At 40.6% G+C, this 15,272-nt stretch overlaps 1 protein-coding gene across 1 annotated transcript in view; it reads left to right on the top strand.

Annotated features, from left to right (window-relative positions):
* P4ha3 (prolyl 4-hydroxylase subunit alpha 3) overlaps positions 1–15,272 on the top strand; it is a 33,880-nt gene that overhangs the window by 5,920 nt on the left and 12,688 nt on the right. The window contains exons 2-8 of the mRNA XM_046441955.2: positions 1,241–1,383; positions 2,163–2,386; positions 5,364–5,513; positions 7,366–7,417; positions 10,409–10,572; positions 10,812–10,988; positions 14,629–14,693. Of these exons, the coding sequence (XP_046297911.1) occupies positions 1,241–1,383; positions 2,163–2,386; positions 5,364–5,513; positions 7,366–7,417; positions 10,409–10,572; positions 10,812–10,988; positions 14,629–14,693 (975 nt within the window). The remainder of the gene's footprint in view (positions 1–1,240; positions 1,384–2,162; positions 2,387–5,363; positions 5,514–7,365; positions 7,418–10,408; positions 10,573–10,811; positions 10,989–14,628; positions 14,694–15,272) is intronic.

Genomic DNA, 15,272 nt, shown 5'->3' with positions numbered 1-15,272 from the left:
AGTCTTTCCTCACCTTTTCTAACTGGGTTAGATGAACTGCTTGCAAGCTCACATAAGATTATATGTTTAATTTCTCATAGCATGTGTCATAGTTATCATAATTTTTAAGAGAGAGAGAGAATTTTTTAATATTTATTTTTTTAGTTTTTGGTGGACACAACATCTTTATTTTATTTTTATGTGGTGCTGAGGATCGAACCCAGTGCCCCGCGCATGCCAGGCAAGCGCACTACCACTTGAGCCACATCCCCAGCCCCAGTTATCATAATTTATTCAACAGTGTTTTGAGTTTCTGCCAGACACTAAGTATTGTATATAGGGTGATAACAGAATAAAAAGACTTACTTTTAAAAAATTATTTGTATCTCTAAGACCTAGCATGACATACAGCATTTAGTATAGACTTATTCATTCAGTGAACAAACAAGTAGATAGACCTATTTTTAATTTTGTTACTGGGGATTGAACCCAGGGGCTCTCAACCACTGAGCCTATCCCCAGCCTGTCTCCCTTTTAAATATACCTTTATTTTATTTATTTACTTTTATGTGATGCTGAGGATCGAACTCAGGGCCTCACATGTGCAAGGCAAGTACTTTCCCACTAAGCAACAACCCCATGCCTCCACAGCCTTTTTTTGCATTTTATTTAGAGACAGAGTCTTGCTGAGTTCCTTAGGGCCTTACTAAGTTACTGAGACTGGCTTTGATTTTGTGATCCTTCTGCCTCAGCCTCCCAAGATGCTGGGATTACAGGATTACTGTGCCCAACAGACCTACTTTTAAAAAAATCTATTTTTATATTTATTTTTCATTGTTGATGGACCTTTATTTTATTTGTTTATTTTTTACGTGGTGCTGAGAATCCAACCCAGTGCCTCACACATGCTAGGCAAGTGCTCTACACTGAGCCACAACCACAACCCCAGACCTACTTTTACTGAATGTGTAGTTTTCATATTCTTTGTGCTTCCCTGGCTTTTTGGTTATCCTGTTACATGAGTTTCAAGAGGTTCAGAATTTCAGTTTTAGCTACTCCCCACCCCTGCTGCCCTTGGGATCAAATCCAGGGCCTGGTGTATGATAGGCAAGTGCTCTACCACTGAGCTATCCAGGGTGAAGTCTGACATCCCCCAGCCCCATTTTGTCCTTTACTCTTAATGTATGCACAGCATACAACCAACTTCCATGAGTGGAGTAGTTGTATCAGGAGGTGAGCTCATTCTACTCCTCTCTTTCAGGTTCTATGACAAGGTGCTTTCACTCCATGAGGACCCAGCAGCCCCTGTGGCTAACCCTCTGCTTGCCTTTACTCTCATCAAACGGCTGCAGTCTGACTGGAGGAATGTGGTACATAGCCTGGAGGCCAGTGAGAACATCAAAGGTAATGAGGAAGAGGGCTGGAGGGTGAGGGGGAAACTCCTGTCTTCTGACTCAGTCAGTGGTAAGGAGAGGAACTCTGGTGGGATGCGATGAAGAGTAATGGAGTGGGTACGTGTTAGTTGATGTTCTTAGCTCTTGTAAGTTCAAAGAATTAGGTCTTCTTGTTAGTAAGTTATATGATTGTGGATTGGAAAACACTTTCATGTCCATAGTCTCTGATCTTCACTATGATCCTGTGAGGATGTACAGGATCTATCATGCCATGGGTATGTGTGTGAAAGAGTGGTCTTCTGGTAGTTCCTATTTCACTAAGTTTTTGATGGGAAAATACAATGTCATCTGCAGCAAGAGTACTTTCCTAACTTATTCTACTTGTACTTTAAGAAGTTTGTTGGCTTTTAGAAAGTGAAGAGAAAGAAAAGTTGTCCCCCTGTAGGGCAAGATTCCTAGGGTTATAAGATGGGACAATATGGTGAGGGTGTATGCCTATTTTGTTCTTCATTTACTCATTCTAAATGTTCCTCTACCCTGTTCCAGTAACTGTGATTCCCAGGAACTGGGAACACAATACAAATAAAACCTTATCTCATGGAATATTTGAATGGGTGGTCATGCTTTGCAGGCATTAAATGCTTAATACTTTTTTTTTTTTTTTTTGATGGCACTGGGGATGGAACTCAGGGCCTTGTTCAAGCTAGGCAGGGGCTCTACCACTACCTCATCCCCAGCCCATTACCTGTTTGTTTTGAAGGATAAATTATGTTTTTACTAATTTTACAGTTCTTAAGGATGGTTATGAGAAGGTGGAACAAGACCTCCCAGCCTTTGAGGACCTTGAGGGAGCAGCACGGGCCCTGATGCGGCTGCAGGATGTGTACATGCTCAATGTGAAGGGCCTGGCTCGAGGTGTCTTTCAGAGAGTCACTGGCTCTGACGTCACTGACTTGTACAGTCCCAGACGGATCTTCTCCCTCACAGCAGATGATTGCTTCCAAGTAGGCAAGGTAATGGTATTCAGAGAGAAGGCCAATTGCTTAGCTCTAGTTGCTTGTGGATGAAATAAGTATGTCTGAATTGCTTTTACATATTTCTCATACTTACAGTAAACTTGGAAATTTGATATTATCCCCATTTGCAGAGAAAGAAACCAGATTCAGGGAGTGTAGATAATGAAGATTACACAATTCTAAGCAGCAAACTAAATTTTGAACTTGGTCTTTAAAACAAATCTCATGTTCTTTCCATGGGAAGGTGAGGTGATCATATACTTAGGATGCCCTTGAGAGTGAAATGGGTATTGTTAATTGTGCCAGGACAAAAGACATAAATTAGGCAAAATGATCCTTTGGTCACCCCAATGATTACCCCTGCTAGTAGATGAGCCACTGGGTGGAAAGGGAAAGCAGGCTGAATGGGTGGGGAAAGGGAGAAGATATGGTGATGTGAAGATAAGATCATGGAAACTCCGCCTCCTGAGACTTTCTGGAATCCTCTGCAATGTTTCCTAAGTATTTGGAAATACTAAATTAAATCAGTGTCAAAAAACTGAGGCCATTCACTGTAACATTACTTGGGGAAATAGACTTCAGGAACCTCTTATATGATGTGTTTAACTGGTCTTTGATCACAAGTTATAATCACACTTGAGATCATTTTATAATATACTCTTTGCCAACCTTTGCCTTAAGAAGTAATGGAGGGGCTGGGGTTGTAGCTCAGTGTTAGAGCGCTTGCCTAGCACAGATAATGCACTGGGTTTGATTCCCAGCACAACATAAAAATAAACAAACAAAATAAAGGTATTGTATCTGTCTACAACTAAAAAAAAAATTAAATGAAGCAATGGAGTAAATGCTTTTTAATTTTAAGGTGCATATTAAAAGGAAGTGAATTTTTCCTGACTTCTACAATATTCATTAGCAGATCTGATAGTGGGCTTTGTAGGTCCTACTTCAAACTTTTAGGAATCAGTTTCCAAATTACCACTACAGAGTAGGTAACCCTGGGTCTCTCTACATACTATTTTCCCTTTCTGAGGTCCTGAGTGGAATCAGACCCCAATTGTCATGTTCATGGCTAATTTAAATTTAAGTCAGTTAAAGTAGTTTGATGTATGGTACCAATATGAGCTTCATCAGTGAGGCCTTTCTGAAACTAAAACCGTATGTTGAAAATTTAGTAAATCACTCTGGAAAAACTTCCTGGCAATCCTTATTTCTATATTTATCTATTTATTTTGAAAGGTAAAACATTACAAATATCAGAAGAGTACATGAAATAATATAACAAGTAACTTTATAATTAAAATTATATATGTTCGAATTTTGCTGTTTCAGCATTTTTCTTAGATTTTTTTTTGTTTTGTTTCTGGTACCTGGTATTTTCCTTTTTTTCCTTGAAAATATATAATAAAATGATTTTTGTATTTTGTTTAAAATATCTAAATATTTCTGGAAGAATTTCAGTTATTTCAGCTGACTACATTGCTAGAACTTAAAGCTGCTCATGGAAGTATTCATTAAATAAATAGTTAAATAAATAAATAGCTATTAAATAAATAAATAGCTCAGTGGTAGAGTGCTTGCCTAGTATGCAGGAGCGTCTGGGTTTAATCCTAGCACCAGAAAAAAGAATAAAATAAAATAAAAGGTTAACTTAGTAGAAAAAGTTCAGTCATTTTTTAAATGTTATTCTTCAGCTCAATCCTTTCACAAAGAGGAAACTTGAGGAACAGAAATGTAAAACAGAAGGTTAATGGAAGTCCTAGGATGGGAATTAATTTACTATTTAGGCTACAAGCTGCCATATCTCTAGGTTCCATTCTGTCAGGATGTTACACCTGAATTTTGTAAGAGTTTTTCCAACTCTGTGACTGTAATTCCATGTTGTTTCCAGTAATGACTTCCAGGAAATTCCACCTTCCGGTCTGGTTTTCTAGTTAGCGTAAGCTATTAGGAGACAGGAGCTATGCTTGGCACATGTTGCCATATTGCCCAGCATTCTGACATTTAATCAGAACAACTCCACTGAGCTGCCACAGCATTCCCATCTCTGCCTTCACTGCGGTGTCTAATGCATTTGTCACAATGATTGGTTTGCTCTTGTACCCTCATTTGATTCAAGTTCTTCAAGGACAAGGACCACCAAGAATATAACGCTCAGCAAATACTGAATAAGTAAATAAATTTAATCCATTTCTCACATTGCCACCAGTAATATCTTCCTTAACAATGTGACATTTAAGACTGTAATTAGCTTAGCTCACGTTCCTTATGTTTATTTTCTGTTTCTATGGAACATATTCTGTCTTTGACTTCTGTTTTTGCCATTCTCCCTTTTTTTATTTTGATACATGGGATTAAACTCAGGGGCACTCAACCACTGAGCTACATCTCCAGCCCTTTTTAATATTTTATTTAGAGACAGGGTCTCACTGAGTTGCTTAGGGCCTCACTAAGTTGCTGAGGCTGGCTTTGAACTTGTGATCTTCCTTCCTCGGCCTCCAGAGCTGAGCCTCTGGGATTACAGGTGTGCACCAGCACACCCAGCCCATTTTCCCATCCTAAAATGCTCTTCTTCCTTACTTCTGTTCTTGAAACCTTTTCCTTCTTCAAAGAAGGCTATCTCAGATGCCGTTTCCTGCATGAACCTTAGACTCCCAAGTCTCCTCACTTCTCTATCTCTCCAAAGCATATTATGCGTTTTCCTTCAAGCATTCCTACCATTCCGTTATGGTTTCTTGAGTTCATATCTCTTTTCTCTCACAGATTATACAGTCCTTAAATGCAACAACTCTTGTGTCTCCTCTCCACCTTGTACAATGCCTTGTATATAATAGATGTTCAGTAAATCAAATTAAAATTAATTTAAGGTTAAGACTTGCCTTCTTGGGTTCCAAAGGCTGTTTTACTCTTTAAATCATCATTTCCTTTCCTCTGCCTGTGGACTAAGCCTTTAGTAGTGGTACTTGTGTCCCTGCAGGTGGCCTATGACATGGGGGATTACTACCATGCCATTCCATGGCTGGAGGAGGCTGTCAGTCTCTTCCGAGGCTCTTATGGGGAGTGGAAAACAGAGGATGAAGCAAGCCTAGAAGATGCCTTGGATCACTTGGCCTTTGCCTGTTTCCAGGTAGGGGAGTGAGTGAAGCTCACTGCTTGTATCATAATAAAGGTAATGCTTTACATCTGCTTTACAACTTTCTAAGCATTTTCTTGTCTCTTAATTTATTTCATCTTCCCAATAGGACCAAGTGGGAAGGGCATTTATTTTATTATTTCCATATATCACATGTGAGTAAACGGAGTCTACAAAAAAATTCTAAACTTATCATGAAGCTCATATTAGGAGGCAATTAGTTTGGTCATGGTAGCTGTAGATCACTTGTTTGTGCTCTCAGCAACTCATAGCTCTTCACAGACATTGTGTCATGATGTTGCCATGGAGGAAGAAGTTTGAGTGCTCTCCCACTGAATCCGGCTGTAACATGTCTGGTGTCTGTCTCCAGAGCTGGCGTTTTTGTGCTGTAGCACCAGCCTCAGTGCCTCATGCAGCTGTCATCTTCCCTTGGCACTGTTGAAGGACTACTTGCTGTGCCTCACTTAGAGGTTCAGTTCCCTAAGTACACAGCTGCCATCTTTTTGTATTGTTAACCCATTTCTCACTGGAGTTGTGCAGTATTCAAGAATAGGCTGAAAAAAAATCTCTATGGAGTCAGTTCCCTGGTTTCCAAAGCTAATAAACCATTTTTATTTCCTTAATTCCTTTTTTATTTTATTTTATTTATTTTTACAGTGCTGGGGATTGAGCCCCGGGAATGCTAGGCAAGCACTCTTTCACTGATCTAAACCCTCAGAACCCCCGTATTCCATTTTCTTTCCTTGTTTTCCTAAGAAAAATGAGGGTGGTGTGGGTGGTTCAAACCCACATGTTACTGTGAAAACAGTCGTATCCTCAGCGCAGCTGATACTGTTCACTCATGGAAGCTCCTGAGTCTTTATTGTAAAATGTCTGTGTGCTTTTCTTTACTCTCCTACTTAATGGCTGCATGTTAAAGTGAAAATGGAATAGTTATGATGTGATAAAGGGGGAGAAGATTTGAGTTTCAATCAAGGAAGAAAATGGAGATTTGATGTAGACAGACTTAGAGAAGGTAGCCTGATGTAGCACATCCCAAAAGATGAGATGTTAAATACAGTGCCCAATTATTATTATTTTGTATTATGCAAAGTGTTTGCAGTGCCTGGATTTCAGTGGGGGTCATTTTTATCACATTGCTCATTGCATATCATATTTTAATGTGCATATTGCTTTTATCACTAAAATGAATTCTTAATATGCTAAAGTAAGATGAAAGGATTGAAAAGATATTTTTTATCAGCTAATCATCATTTGGAAGCACCCAAAGGAGGATTGCACCCCACTGTATGGGATTCTGTTGCCCAGATTGGTCTAGAAATCTCCTATTTCCTTTTGACCAGTTGAGCTCAAGGTTGAATGGCTGCAGGGACAATTAATTCTTATGCATTGGGGAATGTTTCTCTTTTGGTTCGGAGAAACATTTGCTTCCTTCCTCTGACTTTCTATACCCTAGAAATAAATTATAATTTTAATAGAGTTTTTATAGTTTCATTTAAATTTAATAACAAAATACCCCGTCATTATATCATTTTGCATACTTTGAGATTTGAGTGCCTTAAAGGAAGCTTATCTTAATTTATTTTTAAGAAATTTTTACTAAATTACCCTTGTTCTTCTGGTAAGGGTGGTAGTAAATCATTTATAAGTGAGGAGTCTGAGGACACCTGATTTTTGCAGCAGAGTCACAAATTCTCTACATCTCTAGCCTGCTGCTTCTTTCAAAGAGCCTTATTATCTACTTGATAACAAGAATATTTTATAGTTTAAAAAATGTCCATTGAATGATTTGGTCAGAGAGTATATCTTTAATACAGTTAACACTTTCTTTTCTTTTTTTAATAAGGCAGGAAATGTTTCGTGTGCCCTGAGCCTCTCCCGAGAGTTTCTTCTCTACAGTAAGTGATGATAAGATAATCCAGCCATTGGTCTGACTTTTGCTTTTGGCCTGTAATCCCTGCAAAGTAAAGTACAGTTATCTATTTTCATTCTTTTAATTTTGTTGTCTAAAGAACATTTCAAATTTGGGTGAGATCTCATGTATATTCACATCAGTGCACTGGGAGAAATTTGTAAGTCAGTTGGAAAATGCAGAGATGTCAACCTGTCCCTTCCCAGCTTGTTCTTCAAAGGGAACAAGCCTAGGCTGGGAACCAGTTTCTTCAGAGACATTTTATTTTATTTTATTTTTTATTGGTTGTTCAAAACATTACAAAGCTCTTGACATATCATATTTCATACATTTTGATTTAAGTGGGTTATTAACTCCCATTTTTACCCTGTATACAGATTGCAGAATCACATCGGTTACACATCCACATTTTTACATATTGCCATACTAGTGACTGTTGTATTCTGCTGACTTTCCTATCCACTACTATCCCCGCTCCCCTCCCCTCCCATCTTCTCTCTCTACCCCATCTACTGTAATTCATTTCTCTTCCTTGTTTTTTTTTCCCTTTTCCCCTCACATCCTCTTATATGTAATTTTGTATAACAATGAGGGTCTCCTTCCATTTCCATGCAATTTCCCTTCTTCTTCAGAGACATTTTAAAGACCTAGGTTTTGGAAGACCCAGGAATGAATGAAATCAATGTGTGCTGTGTGTGCAGGAAGGAGCATGATTCAGAGGATTATTCACTTTGGCTGTTTACAGAGAGCTATCTGTTCTTTCCTTTAAAACCAGAGCTCACTTTGCTAGGCGAGCACCCTGCCCAGGTGGTTACAGTTCAGCTTCATTCCCCTTCAGGGAGAGCCTTACCGATAACAAAATGAGTTCAACTGGAGGAAGACGCTTCCTGTCTCAGCTTGGATAATTTTGCTTAAAATTTTGGTAGTGAATGGCTTCCTAGGTTTTCTTTTAATAAGGTATTTAGATACTCAAATAAGACACAAAAGCTATTTTAATTGTCCTAATATTTATAAGGTATTTCATGTAGGACTTTATAACTGTATTTATTCAGTACTTCTTAATGAATCCATTTAGTAAAGTCTGCTCTCCACGTCTGTGAACCCAACCACCCAATCAACTTCAGATTGAAGATGGTTGAAAAAAATGGTGTCTGTTCTGAACACGTACAGAATTTTTTTTTGTCATTATTCATTAGGTGATAACAGTAAAACAACTATGTAATAGCATTACATTGTATTGTGTATTACAAATAATGTAGATGGGGCTGGCATTGTAGCTCAGTAGTAGAGCACTTGCCTAGCACACATGAGGGACTGGGTTGGATCCCCAGCACCACATAAAAATAAATAAATAAATACATCTACAACTAAAATTTTTTTTAAAAAGAAAAATAATAATGTAGAGATAATTTAAAGTTTATGGGAGGATGTGCACAGGTTATATACAAATACTATATCATTATATATAAGGGGCTTGAACATCTATGGATTTCTGGAACCAGTCCCCTGTGGATACAAAGCAATGACTGTAACAATTATTCCTTTCTGATAATTTGGCGAACAGTAGGATATGGAAGTTATTAAGTGGTCTGGAAACTCATGAGCATTACTAATATAAACAAAATTAAAACTCAGCCTTCCTTTATTTCTTTGTGCTTGATCTATTAAAATCTGTGTCTCGGGGGCTAAAGTTGTGGCTCAACGGTAGAGTGCTCGCCTAGCATGTGCAAAGCCCTGGGTTTGATACTCAGCACCACATAAAAATAAATAAAATAAAGGTATTGTGCCCAACTACAACAGAAAAATAAATATATTTTTAAAAATCTCTGTCTCTCCCCCCAAAATCAAAATTGTGTGCTATCACAGGTGAGTAAATAGGGCTTAGTAAGTTGAGGGTCCCAACTCATTCTAGCTTTGCAGTATTTTTCACTTGAGTTTGGGCTCATCATTTCCATTCTCCAAAATCTGATTTTTCCTTTTGTTAGCAAGGAATAGTAACTTCTGCGCACTCCTTTGCTCTTTTGCCAGGGTGGTTGTGGTGGTTAGAAGCACACGGGGCTCTTCAGACACTTTGGGAGCATTAGAACAATTCAGCACCTCCTTCTGAGATGCACTGAGAGTCATACACAGAGGCCAGCGGGCCATGGGTAGCTGCCAACCCATGGGACATCTTGCAGCCAAAGTGGGCACAAACAGGTGGGCACAAGCAAGACTCAGGGTTTCTCAAGGGCTTGTGGGAATTAGCCTAGAACCCAGATCTAAAATCCCTTTGTCTCATATTGCACTGCTCTAGGCCTAGGCCTGTTAGGAATGCTGAGGGATCTAATGGAGCCGAGGATGAATTAGCTTCGGGTTCCCCAGGGAAGAACAGGTTGGGTCGCTGTGCCATAGGCTTTGACTCTCTGGACTTCCGTTTGTTGTCCTTACCATGTTTTTTCTTCTTTTTAAAAAATATATCTTTATTTTATTTACTTATTTATTTTTATGTGGTGCTGAAGATCAAACCCAGTGCCTCACTGAGCTACAACCCCTAGCCCCTGACATGTTTTCTTCTAAGCTGTCATTAGACTCTGAATTCTGGGAGGTTAGCCTCTAGCACAGTATCTGGTTGTTTATTGAGCATTTATTGAATGGATGGGTAATGAATGAATGAACAAATTAATGAATGAAGTTTCTATTCTATGGATAAAACTAACCATAATGCCATCCCAGAACAGTCATCTTCATGGTCCCTGGATCTAAGAGTGTAGGTACCACCTTCCTTCCCAAAACCTTTTGCACTTTCAGATCCACCGGGTGCAAGTCAGTCTTTTTTAAATACCAGATTCTCTTCTGGGAATATGGGCACTGACAAGGAGTTATTCAGAATGTCCTAGAGCCAGTCCTCTGTGACAGTAAAGTTGCAGGAAATCTTGGTAGCACTTTCTGGGGCTAGTGTTTGTTAATCTGTATTATTCCCTGCTCTGATTTTCCCCAGGCCCAGAAAATAAGAGGATGGCCAGGAATGTGTTGAAATATGAAAGGCTCTTGGCAGAGAGCCCCCACCAGGCTGTAGCTGAGACTGTCATCCAGAGACCCAGAGTACCTCACCTGCGGACTAGAGACACATATGAGGAGTTGTGTCAGACCCTGGGCTCCCAGGTAGGATTCCTCAGGAAAAAAGAAAGGGGATAGGCCTGGCTACAGAGTGAGAAGCTAGAATTTGGACAGTGAAAAGGGGAAAAGCTGATGCCTTGAAAAACAATAAAGCTCCCTTGGACAGTATCCAAGTAACCATATTCAATATCTCTCAAATTCCTGGTTTTATGCTTTAGTTCCCCTAAGATTATTTCACTCTTAGGTCCATCTTCTTTTATGCTGAGTCTATTTTTTCCTTCCAGCCCATTCAATACCAGATCCCTAGCCTCTACTGCTCCTATGAGACCAATTCCAGCCCCTACCTGCTTCTGCAGCCCATCCGGAAGGAGATCATTCACCTAGAGCCCTATGTTGCTCTCTATCATGACTTTGTCAGTGACTCAGAGGCTCAGAAAATTCGCGAGCTTGCAGAACCATGGGTGAGTGTCCCCAAATCTCCTGTGTCTTCACGTGCCTGGAATTCAGAGCTTGAGAAAGGAAGGCTCCACAGCTAGTCCCTTCATCATCCAGGGGTTCAGAATGCCAGCCAGCCCATAAGATGGTGGAGGAAATCACAACAGCAGTTGCCTCTAGAGGGAAAGGATTAAGTGGAATGAGGTGCCAGAGGATTTTTTCTAGAATGTTGAAAATGTGCCCTCAGTATCTTCTTAAGAGTGTGGAGTCCATAGCTGTACACAGTTGTCAAAACTCAGCAAATGGGCTGGGGATGTGGCTCAAGCGGTAGCGCACTCGCCTGGCAGGCGTGCGGCCCGTGTTCGATCCTCAGCACCACATACAAAGATGTTGTGTCCGCCAAAAACTAAAAAATAAATATTAAAAAAAAAAAAAAAAAAAAAAAAAACTCAGCAAATGGTCCACTTGAGGTCTATGCTTGTCATTGTACGTAAATCTCACCTCAATAAATAAAAAGGAAACTTCCCCAAACACCAGCCATTAATTAGTAGAAGAAATGGAAAACATGACAGGGACAAGGAATAAAATCCTAATACATATTTACAGACTGACAGCTGGAAAGATTATTTAGTTCAACTTCATAATCTTGTTAAAGAGGGAACTAAGGCCCAGGGAGAGGAAAGTCATACATGTAGCAATGTCATTACTGACACTTAGAGGTAGATTGGTTGCCATTCTGCTATTCTTGTAGCCTAAGTTACGTGTGGTAACAAGCAGCCCCTGAATCTAGTGACAGTCCCCACATTACATGTCTGTCCTGGGTGGGCTGCAGCTGTGCCCTCCCATCTCCACTCTGGGACCCAGCCTGGCAGAGCAGCAAATATGGACTGGAGGGAGAACAGCAATAATCGTTTTAACCCAAAGTCTCTCTGGGCAAGTCTGGAATCTTTGTACATGATGTTTTTGAAATGATCAAGCTCTATTGGTGATGGGACAATATATTTTCAATAGCGTCAGCAGTCACATTTGGCCAGCAGTGGCTTTTTACTCAGAACAGCTCTGTTGCTATGGTATGGGACAGGTGGCCCACCCAGAGATGTTCATGGAATCCTTCAGGACAGGTCTTCCATGTGGCACACAAAAGCCTTACCAGACTCCCTTCCCCCAGAAGTTATGGATGCCTGACTGGCCTTTGATTCTTCCAGAAGTAAGCCCTGGGTTTGTGTGGCAGTGTCCCGCCAACCCCCCACTCCCCACAGCTGAGCACAGAAGCTGCAGAGGCTTGAGTTGGATTTACCTGTTTCCTTTCCGCTGTATCTTTCCAAAGCTTGCTCTGTCATCACTTCTCTATCCACATCCTGCCCACCCTGGAAGATTCTGTTAAAACCCCACGCCTCCCTAGGGCCTGCTAGTCCTAACTGCTCTGGTCTACTTTCATTGGTTCTTTGAGTGACTCTACATTTCAGAGCACTTTGGTGGGGGCAGCACATGTAATAATGCATTCCTCCTCTGAACTCAAAATTTTTGTCATGAGTTGTTTGGTAATTAACTTTTAAATTTTGGTACCAAGAATTGAACACAGTGGCACTTAACCACAGGGCCACACTCTGTCCCTTTAAAAAAAAATTTTTTTTTTTTTGAGACTGGGTCTCATTGAGTTGCTTTAGAACCTCATTCAGTTGCTGAGGCTGACTTTGAATTCATGATCCTCCTGCCTCAGTCTCCTGAGCGCGTGCCACCATCCCAGCTAGTCTACCGTTTATATGTTGTTTGATGTTAGTAGCTGTTTCATGGGTTTAGTACTCTGTCTCCCTGGCCACGCTATAAACTAGCAAGCATCATGTATTGTCTTTCTTAAAATGCCTTTGCCTGTGTTGTGCCTCCTGCAGTCAGCGTAATCTTTAAAAGCCAGATTTCCTTCTAAATGCCTTGCTTTTAACTCTTTAATGGGTCACTGTGTCCTTAAATGTTTACAAAGCGCCATGGCCTGACTGCTGCTCACCCCTTTCACCACATCTCCCTCTTGTACTTGACACTCCACTGCAGGGAGCTTTCTTTTCTGTAAATGGCTTGTGCTGTTTCTTCTTTCTGCCTGCAAAACTCTTGATGTCTTTTTACCTGTATGATTGCAATGGGTCTTATGGATATCCTGGGAAGCCTTCCTATCCCTGTAAGAGTGGCCTAGATGCCCATCTTTGTATTTCCACAGCACCCTGTACTTGCTGTTATGGCCCCATTATATGACATGTGGTCAAGGACTCTGGGTTAATGTATTGTTCTTCCAATGCATAGCAGAATACTTAGGACAGAAGACAACAAATAAATTGAATGACTTGGAGGTAAACAGTAAATGAATGTTAAAGGAGTTAGGTACAGAGTAGCTCCTTAATTGGAGAATTTTTAAAAATATTTTTTTTGCTTGTTGATGGATCTTTATTTTTTTTAATTTACATGCGGTGCTGAGAATTGAACCCAGTGTCTCACATGCGAGGCAAGCGTTCTACCACTGACCACAACCCCGGCCCAGGATTTTTTTTTTTAAGTCCTTGATTTTGCCCTAAAATAACAGAAGGAAACATCTTTCATCTGTCCTTTTTGAATTCCTCCTCTCTCCTCTATGCATATCCCAGGAAGAGATACCAGGAACGATTAGTGAAGGATGGATAGAGGTAATATCAGTCACCTGATTCCCTGCATCCTAATCTTATGGAACAACAGGCCAAGGAATGTGTTGAGGTGCTGTGTAGACTGTCCCCACTAGAATCCCAACTGCCTGGGAAGCACCAGGGCTGGCTGAGTCCTGGGAGTACCTTTCAGCACAGGGCACTGTTTTGTTCATCTGTTTGTTTGCTTAATCCATACTGAGCACCTCCCTGCCCAGCTCTGTACCCTGGGGGCACAGCTGTGAAAACAGACCAAGACCTTGCCCTCACAGAGCTGCTACTCTGATGACAGAAGCAGAAGTAGACACATCCTCGTGTAAATAAGTAATGTTTATCTTTCGGTCCCTCATTCAGTGATTTTGCCATTAGGAGGTACTTTATGAAAAATTATTTAAGAGCTATATATAACCAGATATTCACAACAAAATAGAGACATTGAGTTAAATCAGTGACTTCAAATTGTTTATAGATTTTTCCTCATCAAGGCAGTTGAAGTAAAAGGGATTGTGCTTCTCTGTGAGGAAGGGCTTTTGTTAGAATCATTCAAATGAAGCAGCTGCCTCTGAGCACACACTTTGCTGTTATGGAAGGAGCTCATTTAATTCAACAAACACCAAGTGCAGCCTACCTTATGTGAGGGCTGGTGACCCACACTGTGCTATACAAAGAAGGATGAGAAATAGCCCTTGTTCTTATCACAGACTAACAGACACAAAGTAGATTCAAGAATCAGTTCATTTCAGTTAGACAAACTTTTATTAAGTGCTTGCTAGCTGCCAGATCCTGTGGTTAAGGATAAGATTTTTGGTCACTTGTTTTGAGTTTTTTCATTTTCAAGACTGACCCATCCCTAAAATAGTACCATGTGCAAAATATCTTCTAATGACTAAGGAACTGGCTATTGTCTATGTTTGTGCTTCCATAAAGGGCATGTCTGTGGGCATGACAGCCCCTCCCCATGCATCATAACTGCCTGGACTTTGTCTCATGTCCTTCCCACCAGCTCCAGAGATCAGTGGTGGCATCAGGGGAAAAGCAGTTGCAAGTGGAGTACCGTATCAGCAAAAGGTAAGAGGAGCCCTTCCTCTCAGACTCCTGGGCCCAGGCACAGCTGACTGCCCGGTTGGCAAGGACACTTGGAGACCCTACAGGTCAATGTTGAAAATGTTATATATCTCTACATTCTTTCTGAGAGGAAGAAGTTTCCACTGTCCTCACTCGAGTTTGTTATATTTCTGAGGAATTCATGAGGGAGGCCATGAGGGAAAGACTTGAAAAAAACTCCTTTGCCTTCCACCCCAGAATAAGCATATAATTATTCTTCTAACCAGGATCACTTTTCCAGAGAATTTCTGCCTGCATTTGTAATTTGACTTTATAAGGTTCCATTCCCACCTCCTGATTCATATGCAAGCACAGCTTGCCAACATTCAGCAAAAGGGATGAATAGACTTCCAAGACCTCAGGGCTTCTCCAGAGGAAGAGATTCAACTGTGGGAGTCCAGCTTTTCCTCTTCCCTCGACCCCTGCCCTCCCCTTGAATCCCTTATTTGCACTGAGGGGACTGATGATACAGTAGGAGGAAAAAAAATCTCCCTCTAAGCCACTGGAGACAGGGAGACAGCGTTGGCAGCCTCCCTGGGGAGA

This window comes from Marmota monax, unplaced genomic scaffold (genome assembly GCF_021218885.2).
Source record: "Marmota monax isolate L192 unplaced genomic scaffold, Marmota_monax_Labrador192_F-V1.1 WCK01_AAM20220418_F8-fsc00068, whole genome shotgun sequence".
Lineage (NCBI taxonomy): Eukaryota > Metazoa > Chordata > Mammalia > Rodentia > Sciuridae > Marmota > Marmota monax.
Note: the sequence above shows the minus strand (reverse complement) of the source record. Positions and strands in the feature narration are given on the sequence as shown.